The following is a 21,138-nucleotide window of genomic DNA, read 5'->3' as shown; positions in this document are numbered from 1 at the left end:
TATGAGAATTTGGATTTTGTCAATGCCAACTCAAGCTCCTTCGCTCTGGGTATTTTATCACACCCGTACAAAATTGAATTTTTGTTACTCTTGTTTGATTGTATTCTTGGGGAGGTGGGCACATTGGCCTCTCTTGTCTGGTGAGAGGCTTCTCTTATTAGTTAGTAGACAAGGGATTGCTTGCTTGTCTTTGGATTGGAAGACACCACCATTTGGGTTGGATTTAATGCGGCCCCTCATAATCCTGTCATCTCCCACGCCGTTGATCGTGACCACACATTGTATGAGGACAGATCACAAATGGGGTTGTTGGTTTTTCAATCATTCACTATATTCAATCATCAAACAATGAGTAATGAATAATGATACCGTGTATAAGAATTATACACCACAAATTCGTGTAGGGACCTTCTACCGTCTGATGGGTGGGCCATCTCTTCGATTGGATGAAGATAAAAATAAATAAAAAATGCACCACTTGAAATATACTGGCCATCTGATTAGTCTTTCGTGGACCACTGTTCGTAAATTTTATTGAGTTTTCGTGGCTATGGCCCACTCAAGATGGAGGCTTTCGATCAGACGGTCCTAATAGATGAAGAGTGGATGCAGCGACAGAGGTGGTGTATACACTGAGCTTGCTGTGTATAGTTTATATAAACGTAAGTAGATGACGGCGGCTGACATAGACATTGATGGAATTCGCTCCCTTCAAAAACTACACTGGTGAATGTTTTATGTTAGAGATCTCAATAATGACATTTGTTTAAATGGGATCGAATCAAATAAATTCCACACAGACGCCAAAGAGGTGTCGGATGAAGACGAAGACCGTCCCCACAGAAGGATCTGATGACAGCCTTGCATGAACTCAGACAAGCAATTTTCTAAGGCACGAGACTAATTTTGTATTATTGGATCTTACAATATACTTTGCTTGCATGGTGGACAACCAAATACCACGATTTGTGTATACTCTAGCAAGAATTCAAGTGGAAAGGACACTGCAAGCTTGACTTTTTATTTTCTGCCTCCCTGTTAGTCATCATTGCTATAATAATTTGGTTACTTGAGGTCATCGTTAAGGCTGCCGTATTTATGTGGGTCCCAATCACATGGAGTCGACACTATCGGAAGTCATAGTAGAGTGCACCTCTGTGGCCCACCACGATGGATGCTGGAAATTCAATATTTCCACCTGATGGACCCATCCTCTTCACGCCTGGAACCCAAAAATCATGTCAATCCCTATATTAGGTGAGCCATAACACATCAGTGGAGAGGGTACACCTGACTTTCGGTGTGTGTGAGGCCATGTTCATATGACATTCAATCATTCATTTTGTGCGCCCAACTCAGATGGGCCCAGCACATGATTTTAGTGGTTCTAGGCATGATTTGGTACTGTTTCTTGTGGTGTCTACAAGCCTGAGTTTCAGCTAAGCTGATGACACATGGTTCAGATGTCTGACACATATCATGGCAGGCCATGCACAGTGCTCCCAAGTTGCTGCTGGACACTCAATCTCCTGTTGATCAGGCCCAAAAGTATATTGGGTGAAACACACATTTCATGGGGTAGAAAGCAAAGGTCACACCGATCAGATTATCCAATCCGTTCAAGCATTCGAAAATGTAACTAGTAAATCTATAACTTGAAATTCTCTTACTAGGGTGATTTCAGCCTGGCGCCACTGTTACTTGCGGAGACACCGGGCTCTTGTCGGGCCCATGTGATGTTTGCATCATACATACCTGTACGCGTTGTTCTCCCCCTCCTGCTCACCATGGAAACCAAAAATCAGGCGGATTGAAAACTTGGTGGGGGCAAAATTCATGTGGCCCACCTGTGTTTTGGAATGGCCTAATTTTTGCTCCTTCATCCTCATGGGATGCTTCTGATGAATTGAATGGCATATACATAAAACAGCAGGCCCCACAAGCCATCCATCTGCTCCCTGTGGTGTGGCCTGCCTAAGTTTACATGGAGGGCTGATTTTTGGGCCCATGGCATAACATCAAAGTCAAGTCCAGCAAATGGGAACCGTTGTTGTACTTTCTTCATCAATCATTTCTTTGTTGGCCACCAATTGAAAGGCTTAGGATTTTTATTTTTTATTTCTTCACCTGGGAAATTTTTGGCCAGTGGACCATACACAACTGCGCCCATAATTGAATGGTTCAGATAACAGAACAATAGCTCCACTTGCATTGTACAATCTCTCAGCTCAAGCACTGCATAATTCCTCCCCTTCGTGGGGTACCGCTGTAGTCAATTCCTGCACATGCCATCTTTTACATTTCATTTGAGAAAGTAACATAATGCATCTAATATCAACCAACAATCATAATAACTTATTTTAAGCAAGAATGACTTTGACACTCATGAGTTCTACCACTAGAGAGAGGTTTCATCGTAATCAATGTCATTTCTTTACGATCCGCCTGCACCCGATTTCTGAGAAGAGTCTGTTTGTTTTTGACTTCCTGTGGTATAGCTATTAAACCTGTGTCATGGCTGCAAGTGGACCGTCATCATCACCTTGGAGACACTGGGAGATGTCCTACCTTCAAATCTGAAGAAACTCCATGCTTCTCAAGATATCAGAATCCTGCACAAACCCTAATTCTCATTGGTAATTGCCCATCTGGATCATAAAGAACTTGTGCAAATTTCCATCTAATCCATAGGCCAAACTGAATAGCTCATGCATATAAATCAGATCTGTCACTAAAAAACATATGGTGTCAATGTCTTTGTTAGCACTTCAGTGGAGTGCCCATAGCAATGCACCAATCATTCTCCACTCTCTCTTTTCAGTGAGACACCTATAGCTAGAACTTTTTAGACTCCAAAGGCACGGCTGTTCTAGAAGAGGCCATTGAAGAAATGATGTTTCCCAACCGTTATCTCAAGAAAGAAAATGCACATTCATCACATGTGCCTCCATGACCATTCTTTTTAACTGCTTTGGTTCTTCATTGATGGGTTCCTGTACTAACGCTCCAATCATTGGTCCTTTTTTCCATTTTCGGAGAGACAAATAATTAATTTTCTGTAAAAGACATCCATTGCACATGCTCGGGTGCTACCACCTAACAAAGTATCGTCTCTGAAACAGACGTTTTCATCTCAAAAAGGAAGTAGAAAACCCAAAATGGCAAAACCAGATGTGCAATGCTGGTGCACTAGCTCCCCGAAGGTGAGATGGAGGAGATCTCGGGGTTACTTTCCCTTTAGGAAGGATTCAGGCCTGATCCAGCCTCCCCAGATGAGCTGTATTGTCTGAAGGACAGATCGGGTGGGTTCACGATGAGGTCTTTTCTTGATGTTATCCGTTCTCCAGGCCAAGTGGTTGGTGGTACCAAGCTCCCCTGAAGTTGGTGGTGGCCTTTGCTTGGCTTGAGTGTAGAAACAGAATTTTGACAGTTGATAAACTCCATGAGGGAGGAATGGTCCTTCCTAATGTTTGCCTTATGTGCATGGACAAGGAATCAATCATCCATCTCTTTGAAGGGGTGTGGGATTAACATCCTTTCTGCTTTCAAAGAGTCAGGGGTAATGCCAAATTATATGGAGGAGCTGTTTTGGTCTTGGCATGAAAGGGGGCCCTGTTCTAAAGATAGGCGGAATTGGAGCCTTGCTGTGTTGGCTACTCTGTGGTGTATTTGGCTAGAAAGAAACGAGATTTTACAGGGATAGAAGTGAGCCTTTGGGGTCTACAGTTAGAAAGGTCTTTTTGTTTCGTAGGGATTGGGGTTCCTAACCTGTGGGGTTGGTTGTTTTTGTTTTTGTTTTTGTTTTGTTTTGTTTTCTGTTTCTGTGCTATCTTTTGGCTCTCTCAATAAACTTATCAATTCTCAAGAAAAAAAATGCTGGTGCATTAGCATTGAAGTGAAGAAGACAGCATCACGTCATGATAAAAAAGACCATAGTACTTTGAAAGATACTGCTTTCTTAATTGCTCTAAATATCAAGGGTGCAAGACCACATGCACTGCCAATTGAGAAGAAGAAAAACTTGCAAGGGAGAATCCTGTTAAGCGTGTATTACTGGCATGGATGTGTTACCAGCATGCTCCACCCTCCCACAGGTTGAAACATCACAGTATCTGGAACAGTGTCTGACCCTGCAATACCAGGATCTCTTTCATGAGTGCTAATATTGCAAGTCATTGATAATTCCACAAATCAGAAGACCTAATAATTACCTAGGAGATCGGGAGCATGGTTAGCATCTTCGAGAGCTCCTGCTCCTACTTTGGCTTATGCTGCACCGACGTTTTCTACGGAGGTACAGTATTACCAGTGTATCAGAACAAAAAGAAAAGGGGCTGGATCCTTTACAAGGTTTGTAGAAGAAACTTGTTCTATAACTCTGCTCGTGGGCCCACTGTGGTTTGTTTACTGAATCCAACCCTTCCACAAGGGTTGCCTCACCAAGAAAGTGGCATGCCCCAAATAATAATAGCAATCATCCTCAAGCCTTGTCCCTGCTATTTGGGGTCGGATATGCAAATCCTGTTAACTGTCAACAGATCGAATGGCTAGGACAACATGGAAACACTTTCTTCATCAATAACAGAATCTAAAAGGAAAAACAAAGTAGAAATACATTACAAGCAGAGTCCTAGCAACTCAGCCAACAAAGCACAGGTCTGTGGCAACCATTACTTTGCCCATGCACCATTCATGGTGAGCCCTACCTCTTGAACAGTTCTGTTTACCCACACAATTTTTATTTTTTATTTATTTATTTATTTATTTGGGTTAGCTTGATTACCCACACAAATGACAAAGCCTTATAAGTTTAACATAATCATACAAGCTAGACCTGCTGAGATGTGAAACTGTCACCAGGAAATGTGAGGAATTGGAGAGCTTCACCTAATAGATAATTTGATCTAATTTAATTTAGACATTCCCTCCACCTAGCAGTTGGATCTTGCAACAGTGATTGATGTTTATGTAATAAGCATGCAGTTAAGAAAAAAACAAATACATGAGGGATATCTCCAACCAGCCTGACACAAAAGGTGCAGCTGTCGGGGCCTCCAGTGGATGCATCTCAGCCATCTATCACACATGGATGCATGCAAGGGCAAGGCTGGGCCCACTTGCTGGTCCAAAGGTCACTAGGTCTGGTGGACCCGCAGGACCAACTGGATATCCAAAACAGTCAAGTAATTGGTCAGATGGCCTATGTGGTGGACCAATTGATATGTTGGACCCACAGGATCAACACCTGAGTATGGGATCAACCTTTCAGCCCACTTAACCCTTCTGGCCACACAGTTAAGAGGTTTCCTTAGTGCCCTATTTTTTATTACATAGATATTTTTCTCTCTTTTTTCAGGAAACTCGACTTGCAAAGAGGTCTATTTATATAGGAAAAGGGATGTATGAAAGCTTATAGATGCAAGGCCCTGCATATGGACTAGAGATGATTACTTCGATTTATTAAATTTAAAAAAAGAAAAGAAAAAAAAGACTAGTACAATAGCCTGCAATGGGTTGTTGATTTAGGGGTGTGACGCTCCTTAAACTAGTGTGTTATGCCCTAGAACTATCTTCTCTTGTACTTCTGTATTTCCTGCTTCCCTTGCTTCCTATATGTGGGTGTTTTTAGTAGGAAAGGATTTTCTGGCTCCAAATCTGATATGTACAATCAGAATTTGTTTGCCTGCAATTTGGGTTCAATTCAAAGATTCACACCTTGCCACCAATCCTCTTCATCAGTAACTGATAAGAATTCATCAAATCTCCTTGAGTAGGATTCGAACATATCGCCAGTCAAGTGAGAGACAACTGCTTTACACTACTGATATGCTGAGGAGCAATGGGGGATTAGATCTCATAGAGTTCAACTCCCATTGATGCAGGGTGGAATGATCTAACCTAATATGATACCGTGAAATTAAAAGACAGATTAACTAGAGCAATGGAACAACAAAATAAAACTAATTTACTATAAATTCAGAAATTTCGTATTCATGACATGTCCAAATTCAAGACTATGGCAGGCCTGCCATGCGAATCTCATAAATTATTCATTAACCGGGACCTATGAGAGATAGAACCCTCCGTCCTAGTATAGGGTTAGATCTGAATTCAATGGAAATCATGTGTCTTGTAAGACTTTTGATGTGTTATAGCTGTTTAAAGGCTAGGGAATATGGGAAATGGGTTTGGGGTATCTAGGCTTAGAGGAATTAGGGTTCGGAAGATTAGGGTTGAGGTTTTGGATTAGAATGTCAGATTTTAGGTTTAAGGATTTAGGATTTCTAGAATTGGGAATATGGGTTTTAGGTTATCGGAATTAGGGATTTATGATTTGGTAAAGGGATTTCAGATTTTGGGGATTTGGGTTTGGAAAAATTGGGGATTTTGAAATTTAGGAATTTTAGGATTAGGGTTTTGGAGAGATTAGGATTAGAGTTTTAGATATTTAGTGTTAGGTTTAAAAGAACAGGAAAAAAAAAAAAAGACGAAGAAGAAGAAGAAGAAAGAAGAGAATGGAGAAGGAAGAAAAGAAGAAGATGAGAGAAGATGATACATTGTTGAGAAGAGAGAAAAGTAGAAAAGATAACTAGGGAATCGCTTCCCGTAGTTTCGCACCACCAATCCAATCACATGATTTATTTATTTTTGTTCAATCTCAAAGCAAATGGAGAGAAATCTCTTTCATTCATATCATACATAATGGCTAGGGTGGAGACGTCCAGCCCTTTATAGTCTTAGAAAAGATCTTTTACAAAAAGGTGCTCTCAAATAAGATTCTTAACATAAAGACACTTAATGAATTAAATGTTGTTCCCAACTCCCTAATCTTACCACAACTATGAGCTATATAAAAATAACGAAACATGTAAAAAAAACTAAACAACAAACTATTTCGTGGCACATGGGGGTCCATGATCAAGATGTCCAATGATGATCCAACCATCAGAATGATCCACGGTCGAAATCCAACAATCCAATCATCGTGTCCGCTCGATCCAATGGTTCGATGTGTATATCAAGCTCCTATCTGCAGCCCACGTGCATTTTCCCAGTGTGAGGTCTTCAAAGATGCACGAATATGCACGTAGGGGGCTAGGAATGTGAATTGAGTCAAGTGAGCCCCATGTAATGGTCGTCTAGCCATAAGGAAATTGGCTTAGACTTTGTCCTTTAGTATGTTGCTCGGGTGTCCTCATCAATTCCCCTCGATTGAAGAGATTTTGCCTCCGGTGGAATAAAGCTACGGTGACGCTCGAGGATATTCAAGTCTCGTTGATGAAGCTCACCTCTGTGATCCACATATTGTGTGACTTTGGTTTGCCCTTCCACTTGACGAGGTACTCCACGTAACCTTCATGTCGTGTGGAAACCAATCGCTCATCCCAGATATCCTCTATCCTTTCTCACTTGGTAGGTGTGTATGACAAAAGAGATAAATGTTAGGAAGAATAGTCAGATATAAGCCAAGGGTCATAGAACAGGTGAGGAGGGATATCATCAGGATCAGGGTGATGATCGAATAAAGGCTAGTAGGTATAGATATTGGCCCCTTAAAAGATCCAAGATCTTCCACATTGAATGTAGATTTAATACCCATGTCAGGTGGAAGATCTACAATATATGCATCATGTCCCAAATTACATAATATCTCATAAGGTTCTACACTACGGGCTTGTAGTTTCTTAACGGTCTCTTGCGGACATCGTTTAAGCCTTCTATGAACCATCATACAGTCACCTACCTGAAACTTTCTGAACCTGTGATGAGAGTCAACGAATATCGTGTACATTTCATTGCTCATGCTAATCTGTTTTCTAATTTCAACATGAGTATCATGGATATGACGTGTAAATGCATCTGCAGACTTTGATGACCTATATGAGACTAACATGGAAATTAGATCTATAGGCTTTCTAGGCTCATCTACTTGCCTTTCCAGATCTGCTTCCTCCACTGGACTCATTTGTTCATGAGGAAGGTTTGGTAGAGCAAACTTATGTCAATGAGAAGTAAGAGTGGGGGCATAGCACAAACATCCAAAAACCTAAAGATGATCATAAGATGGTTTACTACTAAAAAGCATTTCGTATGGAGTTTTATCATCTAGATTAGGAGTAGGTATACGATTGATGAGATAAGTAGCAATTAAGACGCATTCTCCTCAAAATGATAAAGGTAGGATTGCTTGAAATGGCGGAGCTCAAGCAACCTCAAGGAGGCGTTGATGTTTACATTCGGTGATTCCATTCTGTAGTGGGGTTTCAACACAAGTCTGTTGATGAAGCATGCCATTTTCTCAAAAATAAACTTACATTGAATTGGAAAGAAACTTGGTACCATTGTGAGTGCGAATTTGGTGAACCTAAGATTGGAATTGAGTCCTAACCATGGCACAAAAGTTTTTGAAAAGTAAACATAAACATTGGAACGAATAATCATCAATGATGGTGAGGAAATAGTGTGCACCAGTGTGAGATTGTGTGGGTACTCACCAAGGTATTCCGTATCCGTAATGGTGGCCATAACAGTCATCACCATTACCGATACGGGGGTGTAACAATCGTTACGACCCCGTAACGGTTGAAAATTTAGATTTGTTCGAAAAATTCTGAAAAAATATTTAGAAAATCCGGAATAATGTAAATATTCCAAATATGTATTCATTTTTTGTTTTGAACATGTTTATGGTAGTGTAATGATCCACCTTTGTTGAGAGTGTTATATCGGGCTGTCTAGTGAAGTTGTGAACATGGTTATAAGTCTCTAATGTTTACACATTACAATCAAGCATTAGAACTAGAAATCAGAAAAAGGCATAAGTACTACTTTTTCAATATTTTTTTAAAAAAAGGCCCTTGGAGGTTCTATTAGCTCAAATCACTTCAATCTACAGTTTTAATATTAAAAACTATAGTAAGAGTGGTCGAAATCAGTTGTAAAATGACCTAGGAGAGTTTTTGGAATGAGAAAAGCAATTTTTTATTTTTTTTAAATAGAAAAAAAAGTGGTCGTTTTTCGACTTTTACAGGAATAACGGTCGTTATGCCCCGTAACGGCCTTTACAACTACCATAACGGCTAATACGGTCTTAAAAAACCAATTGTCTAGTTTCACCCCTATATCGCGTAACGGTCATGGCCATTACCTATACGTATCGGCCTTTACAGGCATATATTGTAACGGATACGGGACACCTTCCCAAATGTTACAGTGAATCAAATCAAAAGGAAATGCGCTGCGAGTGTAACTTAATGGGAAAGGACGACGGGTTTGCTTCACACTTTGACAAATATCACAAGAAGAAGAGGAAGGAAAAGTAGTATGTGGAGTGAATGATATCTGACACAATCGAGATGCAGATGGGTGACTAAAACGCATGTGCCAAAGGTCGGGGCTTATAGATTGACTAGCTGGCATGGTCGTTGGTGTAGGGATTGGGGTTGGATGGTAGTGGTAGAGTCCATCTCGTACTTCACCTACTTCAAGCAGATTCCTCAAGGACAGGTAAAAAAAAAATGACAACACAATTGAAACTTTTGGTGAGCTAATTGATAGATAAAAGATTAAAATGGAATTTTGGAACACATTGAACATCATGTAGGACCAAATTTAGAGAGAAAGAGACCGAGCCAACACGAGTGATGTGGGTGACATCTCCAGTGGGCATTGTGATAGGTTTAGCATAAGATGTTTGTGTGGAATTTGTAGTGCTCAGCCCTCTATAGCGTGTAGCGTAAATACGTAGCGTGTAGCGTAAGCTACACGATATTTCTATTTTTTAATTTAAAAATAGGACAAATATAATAAATAGTGAAAAAAAAAGGAAAAAAAATATAAAAATGCCTAAAAGATGATTCATTTTATCAATTATAAGCATGTTCAAAAAAGTGATTAGTTATCATTTATCAAAAGCCAATCCACAGACATAAGCCAAATCAAATAATTATCACATCAACAACTTCCTAAGCAAAGCACTTTAATTAATAATGTCTAATTGAAACCACAAGTCACAATTATGAAAAGAAATAAAAAGCCCATAGGTTAAAAGTATCAAGTACAATACAAGTGTCACAATCTTCAACATTAGAAACAAAGAAACCGTGAAAAAATAATAATAAAACTAAAATAGTAAAAAAATACATTGTAGCTTATGCTACGGACGCTACGCACTATGTAGCTGTAGCGTATGCTACGACCCCTTGTAGCATATGCTACGACCCCTGTAGCGTACGCTACAGGGGATTTACGCAATTTGGGAGAGAAAGAGACCGAGCCAACACGAGTGATGTGGGTGACATCTCCAGTGGGCATTGTGATAGGTTTAGCATAAGATGTTTGTGTGGAATTTGTAAAAAAGAAAAAGATTAAGAAGAAAGAAGATAAATTGGTGTCATGTGAGCAGAGGTCCCACTGTCTATGATCCAAGTTGTGGGAGGAGAGGAGATATTAGAATTGGAAAAGAAAAAATAAATAAATAAATTGAAAAAGCTGACATGCTAGATGAAGTGGCCATGATATCTGAAATGTGGAGTGAATGATATATGAGACAATCGAGATGCGAATGAATGACTAAGACGCATGTGCCAAAGGTCAGGGCTTGTAGATTGGGTAGCTAGAATGGCCGTTAGTGCAGGGACAGGGGTTGGACGGTAGTGGTAGAGTCCATCTCGTACTTCACCTACTTCAAGCAGATTCCTCGAGGACAGGTCCTGAAAATGATAGATAATTGAAACTTTTGGTGAGCTAATTGATAGATAAAAGATTAAAATGGAATTTTAAAACACACAAAACATCATGTATGACCAAATTTGGAGAGAAAGAGACCGAGCCAACACGAGTGATGTGGGTGACATCTCCAGTGGGCAATGTGATGGGTTTAGCATAAGATGTTTGTGTGGAGTTTGTAATAAATAAATTAATTTTTTTTTTAAAAAAAAAGAAGATAAATTGGGTGTCATGTAAGCAGAGGTCTCATTGTCTATGATCCAAGTTGTGGGAGGAGAGGAGATATTAGAATTGGAAAAGGAAAGAAAAGAAAAAAAAAATGAAAAAGCCGACATGCTAGATGAAGTGGCCATGAAATAGGAGAGAAATCACATGTAAAAAAAGCCTAAGTGGATATAAAGAAGCGTGAGCAGCGAACGAAGATTCACGAACTAATTTCTTGAACCAGGAGAGCAGTCATTGGTGTGACGAGTTCAATGTTCAATAGTCCACCAAAAAAAATCTACAACACCAAGTTGAGCTTCTCCAATTGAATCATGGTCAAAAATAGAGATCAGATGACTCACCAACATCAGCCACACTCTAGCAAAATGACGGGCCCACAATGACTTAAGGCAAAGAGAAAATAAAAAATGACAATGAAGCCCACAACGATGGATCTGGACAACAATCCACAACCAACAACAAACGCAAGTTCGATTGTGAATGATCTAGAATGTGTGAATGATCAGACGGCTCAACCATGGCCCACAGTAGTAATATGTCAACACTAATTCATAAGAATTACAACAAATCAAACAGGCCCTAACAACAACAATGGTGGGTTTTACGGACCGATTGTGAGGCAGGCGTGAAGATGGATCAAGGCGTTTTGGGTGGGCAGTGATTGGGACGTGGTGTGGTAGGGGTAATGGTGGGTTGTTGGTTTGGTGCTGCCAGTTTTGAGTTGCTAGCGGGGATGGTTGTGCAGAAGGGCTGCAAGGTTTGGTACTCAAGGATGGGTTCCGAAAGGTGCCAATGAGGCTAGGTGACCACTACGAGTGACAGCCTGGATGATAATAACAACAATGACGGCAATGTGTAGAGCAATAGGGCCCAATGATTAAAAGATTAAGAAATGCTAGGATCTAGCAAGAATAATCAAGAGCTCTGAATCGGACACTCCGGTACCATGAAAAAACTATATAGAACAAAAAAAGATTTGGAGAAGACAATTGATTTTCTTGTATTTCTATTCAATACATTGTGATGTATATATACAAAGGAAATGACGCCATATATATATATATATATATATCAAAGAGATTATATTGAATCATAGTAAACATGGAAGGAGATAAATTCTTTCCTAATAATAGCTTATGTGACATTTGACAGAAATTAGTTCAAATGTTTTCTTTTCTTTCTTTTCCTTTTTTTTTTTCCTTGAAAGAAAGGAAATCTAGAAATGCATGACATGAACTACAATGCCATGTATCCTTTAAAAAAAAAAAAGAAAAAAAAACTACAATACCATGTCTACAAGATAAATGCTAAAAATATTTATTCTTGTCAAAAGCATTTATGCATCCATTGTGCAACTAAGGATGCTTTTCTAGATGCGCCGTGGAGTAGAATTGCATTGAATGGTTGAATTAAGCACAAATGACCAAATTGTAGTTTTTTTTTTTCTTTCTTTCTTTTTTTTTTTTTTTTTTGAAAGATACCAAATTGTAGTTGCCTTCTATAGCATTCATATTGACGGATTTAAGTTACGGATTTGGAGGCTCCTCTATGGACATAGCCATTTTTTATCACATTATACATAAGAGGCTTGTACAATGTACATAGTGTGCAAAAACATCTAGAATGGGCTAGAGTCTTGTAGAATTGTGTATAGAATCCTAGAATATTCTAGAGTTTTGATGTAGGCGCACAACTCATCTAAACCCACAACTCACTGTAAAGCCCAACATGTGCTGATTTTGAATTATTTATTTATAGATTTAGGGCCTACATATCAAGATTTGCAATTTACTATTTGTGGGAAATATATGGACTGATTTAAAGATGCGATTGAAGATATGGGAGATGTAATTGAAGATATAGGAGCTGATTTAAATATGTGATTGAACATATAGGAGCTGATTTAAAGATGTGATTGAAGATATAAGAGATGTAATTGAAGATATAGGAGTATGTGATTGAAGATATGGGAGATGTAATTGAAGATATAGGAGCTGATTGAAAGATGTGATTGAAGATATGGGAAGATGTAATTGAAAGTATAGGGGGGCAATTTGAAGATGTGATTGGAGATTTGGAGGATTATTTCCTAGATCTGCTTTCATCATCATTTGGTTCTTACCATTTTAGGTAGATTAGATTGCTTTGAAATCAATCTCTTAATCAGAGGCGTCCTTGTTAAATATTCAGGCTCTCTACTCAAATATTCTTGTGGGTGTACTCTTGTCATTTTCTTTATGATTCGGCTGTTGAGATCTCATTGACTCAATAACCAGGTTCCACCTAAACTTGTGTAGATTAGTCTATAAACTTTCAAGAGAATTACTAAATGTAGGATGAATGCTACATCGCATCATTTGGGCCATTGATATATACTTCCAGAGATTTCCTAGGCCTATATACGAGAATCGCCATTTGGAACTCACTCCTCTGAGTTTTAATATTTTCTACTTAGTGCAATTACTTGAGTAGCATTGGAGCATTGTTGGATTGCTGCATGGATGAGCATGCTAGAGAGTTAGCAAGTTTGTGGAACTAGACTCCAAAATCAATTACATTACTTTCAGTACGACTTGAAAGGAATTTAACTAAAATTCTATGACTATATCTCAAACCTCGAAGGCATTGGTGGCACGTGTCCTTAACGAAGTTCGTTTGGGAAAGTAAATATTCTTTATATATAGGAATGAGGAATGGTTTTTTCTTTATGCTCTTTTCCCCCCTTTTGTTAACTGGCTCCGAAGTCAAAACGTCATTATGCAATTTGATAGGAAACGAGTGGAATGATTTTTGGGGGGATGTGAGTTGCCTGGAACCTTGGATTACAAGAATCCCCTACGACCCTAAGTTTTGTGGGGCCCACTATGATGTCTGTGTTATATCCACTCCATCCTTTGGTTGCACTAACCCATTTACGGACGTGATCTCAAAATCCAAGCAGATTTAAAACTCAGGGGTCCTTACTCATGCCTCAGTGGTGGACTCTCAACACCAGGTCATGGGTTCGAGTACCCATTGTGGTATATACAAAAAAGTCCCTGTGGTGCGAGTGAGTGGGTATGTTAAAATTTAAAAAAAAAAAAAAAAAAAAAAGTGGACTACCCCACAAGAAACAGTGGGGATTGAATGCAGGCCATTGAAACCTTCTTGGGGATTCACCAGAAGTTTTGGATCGGGCTGAGATCTCTGTCTTCCCTTCATCCTGGTGGGAATCACCTTCTGAACGGGTGAGATGGCACAGAAATATCACGGTGGGCCCCAGGATGGTTTCAATGATGAGGTTTCCTGTGGTGTGACCCACTTAAGTTTTGGATCCGCCTCATTTTTGGGCTCTTGTCATACAATGAGCTGGTCAAACGGATGGACGGAGTAGATATAACGCAGGCATCTTGGTGGCCCCACAGAGCTTGGAGTTACAGGGGATTCCTGTAACCCCGGGTGTCATTTTAGGGTTCCGCCCGAGCAGAATTTCAAGAATGGGAGAACACATCCTTAACCAATTATTGCAATTCTATCAAATTGTGCATCCAAACGCAGTTCAAATGACAAAACTTCCCGCTCGATTGAAAATTAACAAAGGAATACAGTTACAAAATCCAAGACGCCCAGCCAACATAGATAAGAGAGAGAAAATCGAAATTCCAAAATTAAGAATGCAGCATGAGAACTTCCCTCTCCTACCTGTTCGCCTCTTACCACATTCTTCTCTTCTGCTGTATCAGATTTGCTGGTCTTGCAGCGGGAGAAAACCCAAACCCTATAATTATTCTCTTGGAATAGAAGCGCAGAGGCCATGGCATCAACGGATGTTTTCTTCTCATCCTTCTCCCTGGCTTGTTTTCGTTCTCGTGAAACTCAACAGGCAGGCTCTCCAGAGAGTGATGCGACGTGGGACCCACTAGGACCGTACATGGTTAGGCATCGGGTGGGTTTAGCCAAAACCTGACCCTCCCATTTCTAAAGGGTCTGGGTTCAAAATTTTCACCTGGATCCTTTTACTAAATGGGTGCGTTTAGGTCTGGATAGAAGAAGATCCACTCAAATCCATTTATAAATGTGCATGTCTAATTAGTCCGGACTTTTTAAGTTATAAAGATATATAAGCATTTTTATGGAGTTTAAAATAGAATTTGGATGAATTCCTTCCAACATAGGCTAAATCTGTCGATTTACTAAAATGAGTTCAGGTCAAATCAAGTCGGACTTAATATAGGGAACCAAATTTTGACCCAGCTAAAAACTGAGCTTGGTATTAGACCTAGACCCATACCATTTAACAAAAAGATTGTGTCTAAATGGTTCGGGTCTAGATGCTAATCGAGTCCACTAACCCATCTACCACCCTAGTATCTACCATTCCTTTATCAGTGACATGTAGTCTAACTTTTGCCCAAATGTGCACGAGCGCTTCAATGGATCGGAGTGGGTGGATCCCTGACTATCGGTCCTATCTCGATGTATGTGGCTTTTTTTAATTTTTTTGTTAGCTTTCACACTTCACTGTTAGCCACCCCCACTAGGGAATCGGTACCAAGAACCGAGCGCTGAAATGAGTATCTTTCACTCAGTCTGCCACTTGAGCTATGGAGCAGGGTGAATCATCCATTTTGAAAGTTCATTTAAAGACATAATCTAAAAAATAAAAGAGTTACAAATCTTAGGTGGACACCACAGAAACAATGGTGATTGAATACCACCATTAAAAACTTCATGATATTATCGGAATGTTTATTTTCCATGGAACCTTTTGATAAGGTCACAAAGACCTGGATAAAAGACCACATAAATATAGATATCAATTGATCCATAACTTTCGTGGCTAACAATACGTTTTTATGGTCAATAACCATTATTTCCTGTGGTGAGGTCCACTTGAGATTTTGATGTACTGAAGTTTTTAGATCATGCCCTAAAACGAGCCGTCAAAAACGGATGGATGGCGTGGATGTAAGTCACATCCATCATGGTGGGCCACACAGTCTAGTATTCACCCACCTCGCTGGATCGCGAGATCCACCGAATCCGCGCCCAGTGCGCACGTGTTTTAGATGCTGACGGGTGGGAGCCGTAGTTTGATAATGCAGGCCATTGGCATGCCGTCCTCCACTCTGGATGCGTGTACAAATGGAATCCATGTTCAGTGATTGAAATTGCTATATGCTGATCCATGGAAAAGCTATCTGCTGATCCGATGGATGTCCATGGCCCACTAATCTTCTACGACTCAGATATCGTAGGCCTTTTTAAGCTGCAGGAGAAGCTCTTGTCCCTGTACGATACACGTGGCACACATATATGATAATCCGAAACAGGCATCTTGCAGCCTCCAGCTTTGATTAGCCATGACTACACATTTCCTGCACCTTTAAGTTACTTAATCACTTCAGTTTAATAAGTTGAAACTACTTAAAAGAATAACTAGCTTATCTTAAGTAACTTATTGATGCCATTTTATGAACACCCTGCATATATATGAGTAGGGCCAGCGATTGAGGGTTGGGATTGTCCCATATGAAAATTCATCCAGCGTGGTCCTTCCAAAGTGAGGCCTGGATCATCAGCTTGGGTGACCCAACGGCCAACGATGGCCTATTTGCAGGGAGTCGTGACCATAGAACCTGTATAAATTCAGTCTGGTCAGGTTGGGTTAAGTATAGAGGAGTTCGGATTGGAACCAATTTAAGTAAATCTGTTGGGAATTTGGTTCAGGTCAGATTGTGGGTTGGGTCTAGAGCTGGGCAATCTTGACCCGATCCGACGGCCTGAATCGGTGCGGATTGAGTAGGGCAATCTCGATTCGAAAACTTTTTGGGTCGAGTTCGGATTCATACCAATTTGATCCGATCTGATCCGGATCGGATCTAGTATTTTTATTAATATATATTTAACATTGTTTTCTTGCCTTGTCCAATACAATTCTCCGGTCTTTGGTGATGCTTGGCGAGCTAGAAGAGTCCGAGTCATTGTTGAAAGAGTGGGAGATGTCTAGAAATGGCTATAATTTCCATGTCCCCAATGTGCTCCTTATCGGTTACTGTCAAAAGCTATGATCGAACCAACGGTAAGGGAGGGGCGGAGCTTGATATCGAATAGTTTTGGGATCATTGCCTCAGTGTATGTAGAGAAGGGTGAGATGGGGAAGGCGGTGGAATATATAAAGAGGGCGATTTCGATATTTCCAGGGAATGAAGGATGGAGGCTAAACAAGAGGGTGGTTTCCAGTGTGTTGGGTTGGTGGGGTAATTAAGGTGATGCTGAAGGGATAGAAGCTTTCGTGCATTTGTTGAGTGTTGTGATTCCAATTAATAGAGAGATGTATCATGCATTGATCAAGGCGAATGTCAGAGTAGGGAAGGATTGCATGTATCAAGATGTCTTTGTGTGTGTGTGTGTGTGTGTGTGTATAAATTATTATTATTTTTTTAATTTTTCAAAAAAAGTAAAAAATTAATTAGGACTGATCTAAATAATGCCCAATTCGATCTGACTCGATTTTCCTTATCGAGTCAAACTCATATCAAATCAGGCCATATATATTTCGGATCAGTTCGAGTTAGGTAACCCGAACTCGGTCTCGAATCGGATCAAGTTCGGGTCAAGCCATTAACATTTCGAATCGGATTGAATTGGACCCAATCCGATCCAACTTGAACCGATGCCCAGCTCTAGTTGGGTCCCTTGATGTCTAGCCCGACCACCCAAGTTGTCCTCCTAACTTCATCCATTGGGTGGACGTGGGTGCGTCTGGGCCAAGTGTAGCCCGAAAATGGCCTCGGCTCACACTGATTTAGGGTAGACTTGGGGGTCTATTTTTGGGAGAAGGTCCTAGGCGTGAGTTTAATGGCCCAGGTCCATTAACTAATTCCTAAGATCGGGTATTGGCTTTTCAGTCGGGGCCGGGGCTTGACAATGCTGGGCCCCCATCTTGGATTAGTCGATTCAGGCAGGTAAATGTCCGTATAAAGCGGCAGGATTAGTGGTCTGCGGGGAGGTTGCCTTGCAATGGATGGGATCGACCAAAAAGAGATTTAATCCGATTATCCTAGCCCTCCAAGTAATGCCCTGAAATCAACCATTAAAACTAAATCCACCACTGATATGACGCCAACTAGAGCGAGGCGGCTACGGTGGATCCGGAGAACCACCAAGATTGGTGGTTCCGGGACTGTGGGGCCCACCGTGATGTATGTGTTTTATTTCCACACTATCCATCCGTTTTCCCCAATCATTTTAGCACATGAGTGAAAAAGTGAAGTAGATACAAATCCCAGGTGGACCACACCACACGAAACAGTGGTGATTGAACGCCCACCATTAAAAACTTCCTGGGGGCCACAAAAGTTTTAGATCAAGCTGATGTTTGTGTTTTCCCTTCATCCAGGACTGTGTGACCTTATCAAGAGGTTGGATGGAAAATAAACATTGCAGAGGGCCCTAGAGAGTTTTTAATGGTGGACATTCAACCAACACTGTTTCTTGTGGGGTGGTACACCTGAGATTTAAATCTGATTCATTTTTGGTCTCATATCATAAAATGAGTTGGAAAAACGGATGGATGGCATGGATATAAAATAAATACATCAAGGTGGGCCCCACAATCCTGGAAGTAGTGGTTGCCGATCGACTGAAGCCGCATCCCAACTAGAGAAGCTTAGTTTAACAGCCATTCATGAAAGCGGACTCTGGCCGACACGAATTTCCTGTAACGGTTGTTCGAGAGAACCCATACATCAGAAAGATTTGGCGGGCCCACCGTGATGTGCGCATGTGAAATCTACTCCGTCTATCATTGGCATCAACTCATTTTAGGACGTGGGCACGAAAATCATGCAGATATAAGCTCTAAGTGGCCCACAAGACAGGGAACAGTGGGGATGGAGACGCCCACTACGGAAACCTTCCTGGGGTGGCCGTGATGTCTACACGTCATCCAACCCTCTTCATAGAGTAAATCTCGCCACGATGGAGGGAAACTATACGAAATGCCATCTTATCCACTACTAAGGTGGGCCCAAGATGGTTTCAATGGTAGGCGCTCCCCATTCCCATTCTCAATTCTCCCTGTGGTATGTCCCACTTGATTTTGGCCTTATATTTCGCCTCACGTCCTAGTATTTTCTGACCCGAATGGTCGATGGAGTCGATGTTGTAAACGCATCACGGGGCCCACCAGAGCTTTTTCTTGCTCCCACTGCTTACAGCAGTTGCTGTAGGCAAGAGGGTGCGCGACATATTTCAGGGAGGTCCCGCAGTGCATCTGCATTTTCTCCTGAAATCTTAATTGGCGAGATTCCCCAGAATTATCTTAGTGGGACATGATTAAATTTTACACGCTCGCAAAGGGATGGGGATTAGCCACTGACAAGTTGAGCAGCGATGACGTCACTAATTATGTGGGCTCCACCTTTATGTATGTGCTGTATTCACAGCGTTCAATCCATCTGGAGAGAGCATTTTAGTGCATGAGGACATTGAGGCATATTCAAAACTCAAGTGGACCTACATATAGAAAATATTGGGGACAGTGACACCAACGGTTAAAAGCTTCTTAGGGCTAATGGTAATGTAAGTTTGAGATTTAATACGTTGATAAGTTAACAAGGCATAAATAAAAGGAAAATACTTTGGGTACTTGCTCTTGCTCGGTGGTAGATTCTCAGGAGTTTCAACACTTGTTCAAGGGTTCAAATACCCATAGGTGGTGAAATCCCACTGCAGCATGAGGGCAGTGTGTGTGCATGCGTTTGAAAAAAATTGAAAGGAAAACACAGATATAAGCTCAATAAGAAAACTTTCTCACCCTATAAATTTTTTTTTACGGTAGGAGTCTACTCCCACTTGTTTCTTCCAGTGGTGTGTACTTGAGCTTTGGATGTGTCTTACTCTTTAGCTCATGCTCCAAAATAAGTTTTCAAAATGGATAGATGACGCGGGTACAACACATACATCACAGTGGATCATGAAACTTGGCAATGTAACTTCAATATTGAAACTTGCTATTGACAATGTCATTAGCCATTCAGTGTCCATATAAAACATTCTATTGGATGCAGAGTTCAAGCTTTGGCATGAACTTATTGCGGTGGGGCCACTGTGATTTTTGTGAGAAATCCACCGAGCCGCTGAGCTTACTTTAGGACATTTAATTGAAAAAAAATAAATAAATAAGCAGATTCAAAGCTCATGCATACCGCACAATAGGAAACAGTGAAAATTGAGTTGCAACTATTGAAACATTCACATCACTACAAAAGTTTTGCATCGTACTATTATTTATTAATTTACTTATTTATTTAATGTATTTTCACTTCATCCCCGTGTAATTGACTTTACAAATGGTTTGGATGGCTTATAAACATTAAGGTGGAGCTCGAGAAGCTCCCAAAATGCCTGATACCCGTGGCTAAGTAGTAGACTCACATGAGTTTCAACGTAAATTCAAGAGTTCAAGCACACATTATGGTGTAAGTGCGGGGCATGTGTGAGGCGTGTGAGTGTGTGTAAAAAATAAAAAGAGAGCTTGCAAAATAGATATATGGTGCGGATTTCTCACAAACATCACAGTGGTCCACCTTACAACCCATTACAGAAACTTCCTGCTTGACACGAGGAGCAGATTAGGTGAGGTGTAACCCCTTGGATCATCGATCATCTGAAGAAAGTTCAAGGCAGATCATATTGATTCCATTATGGAAGGGGACGACCAGTTCAGGCTCAACTCCTGGGCTCCACGCCCTTTCTTGCCGTGTGGGATGATCCGGGAGAGATAAGGGAATGCGTCAAGGTTCCTTCAATTCATAGGAAGAAGAAAGATCCAATGAGAATGAATGGAAAGACTGAAGTAATATCTTCATTAGCCGACCAGCGTAATTCAGCGGCACAAACTCATTTTTGACCCATTGGTCCTACTATCATAGGCGACCGAACCCCCTAGTTACTAGATGACCCGCTATGGGTGTAACCCCTCACTTTAGGGCTCACAGTGATGTATGTGCCTTAAATCCACACCATCCAACCATTTTCAAAGCTCATTTGAGAGTGTGATCCAAAAATGAAGCATGCCCAAATCTTTCGTGGACCACACCACAGGAACTAGTGGTGATTGAATCCCACCATTAAAAACTACATGGAGTGCAACTGAGTGTTTATTTGCCATACAAACTGTTGATAAGGTTCACAAAGACC

General features: G+C 40.7%; 1 protein-coding gene across 13 annotated transcripts; it reads right to left on the bottom strand.

Moving 5' to 3' along the window:
- Positions 1-953: 953 nt before the first annotated feature.
- On the bottom strand, positions 954-15,033 carry LOC131236409 (uncharacterized). Of its 13 annotated transcripts, none has more exons than XR_009166736.1 (5): positions 14,635-14,979; positions 4,212-4,547; positions 4,072-4,130; positions 2,128-2,612; positions 954-1,222 (listed from the first exon to the last, which is right to left on the bottom strand). XR_009166736.1 is itself a non-coding variant. In XM_058233532.1 (2 exons), exons 1-2 carry the CDS (start codon positions 14,746-14,748, stop codon positions 10,500-10,502), a joined length of 327 nt encoding a protein of 108 aa, XP_058089515.1. In that variant the 5' UTR covers positions 14,749-15,016; the 3' UTR covers positions 10,383-10,499. The 13 variants fall into 13 exon arrangements, 1 of the variants encoding a protein (XP_058089515.1); XR_009166735.1 differs by lacking the exon at positions 954-1,222 and adding an exon at positions 1,301-1,529; XR_009166742.1 differs by lacking the exons at positions 954-1,222; positions 14,635-14,979 and adding exons at positions 5,716-8,490; positions 9,196-9,512 and having other exon boundaries at positions 2,224-2,612; positions 4,212-4,286.
- Between the last annotated feature and the right edge of the window lie 6,105 nt (positions 15,034-21,138).

Source organism: Magnolia sinica, chromosome 2 (genome assembly GCF_029962835.1).
Source record: "Magnolia sinica isolate HGM2019 chromosome 2, MsV1, whole genome shotgun sequence".
Classification (NCBI taxonomy): Eukaryota; Viridiplantae; Streptophyta; class Magnoliopsida; order Magnoliales; family Magnoliaceae; genus Magnolia; species Magnolia sinica.
This window is presented reverse-complemented; position numbering and strand designations above follow the sequence as displayed.

Excerpts from the sequence above, each read along its gene's own strand:
- LOC131236409 (XM_058233532.1), bottom strand. The coding sequence starts at position 14,748 with ATGGCCTCTGCGCTTCTATTCCAAGAGAATAATTATAGGGTTTGGGTT. Across the intron at positions 10,713-14,634 it reads ATGTGGTAAGAGGCGAACAG|GACCTGTCCTCGAGGAATCT; the intron begins GTAGGAGAGGGA and ends TATCATTTTCAG.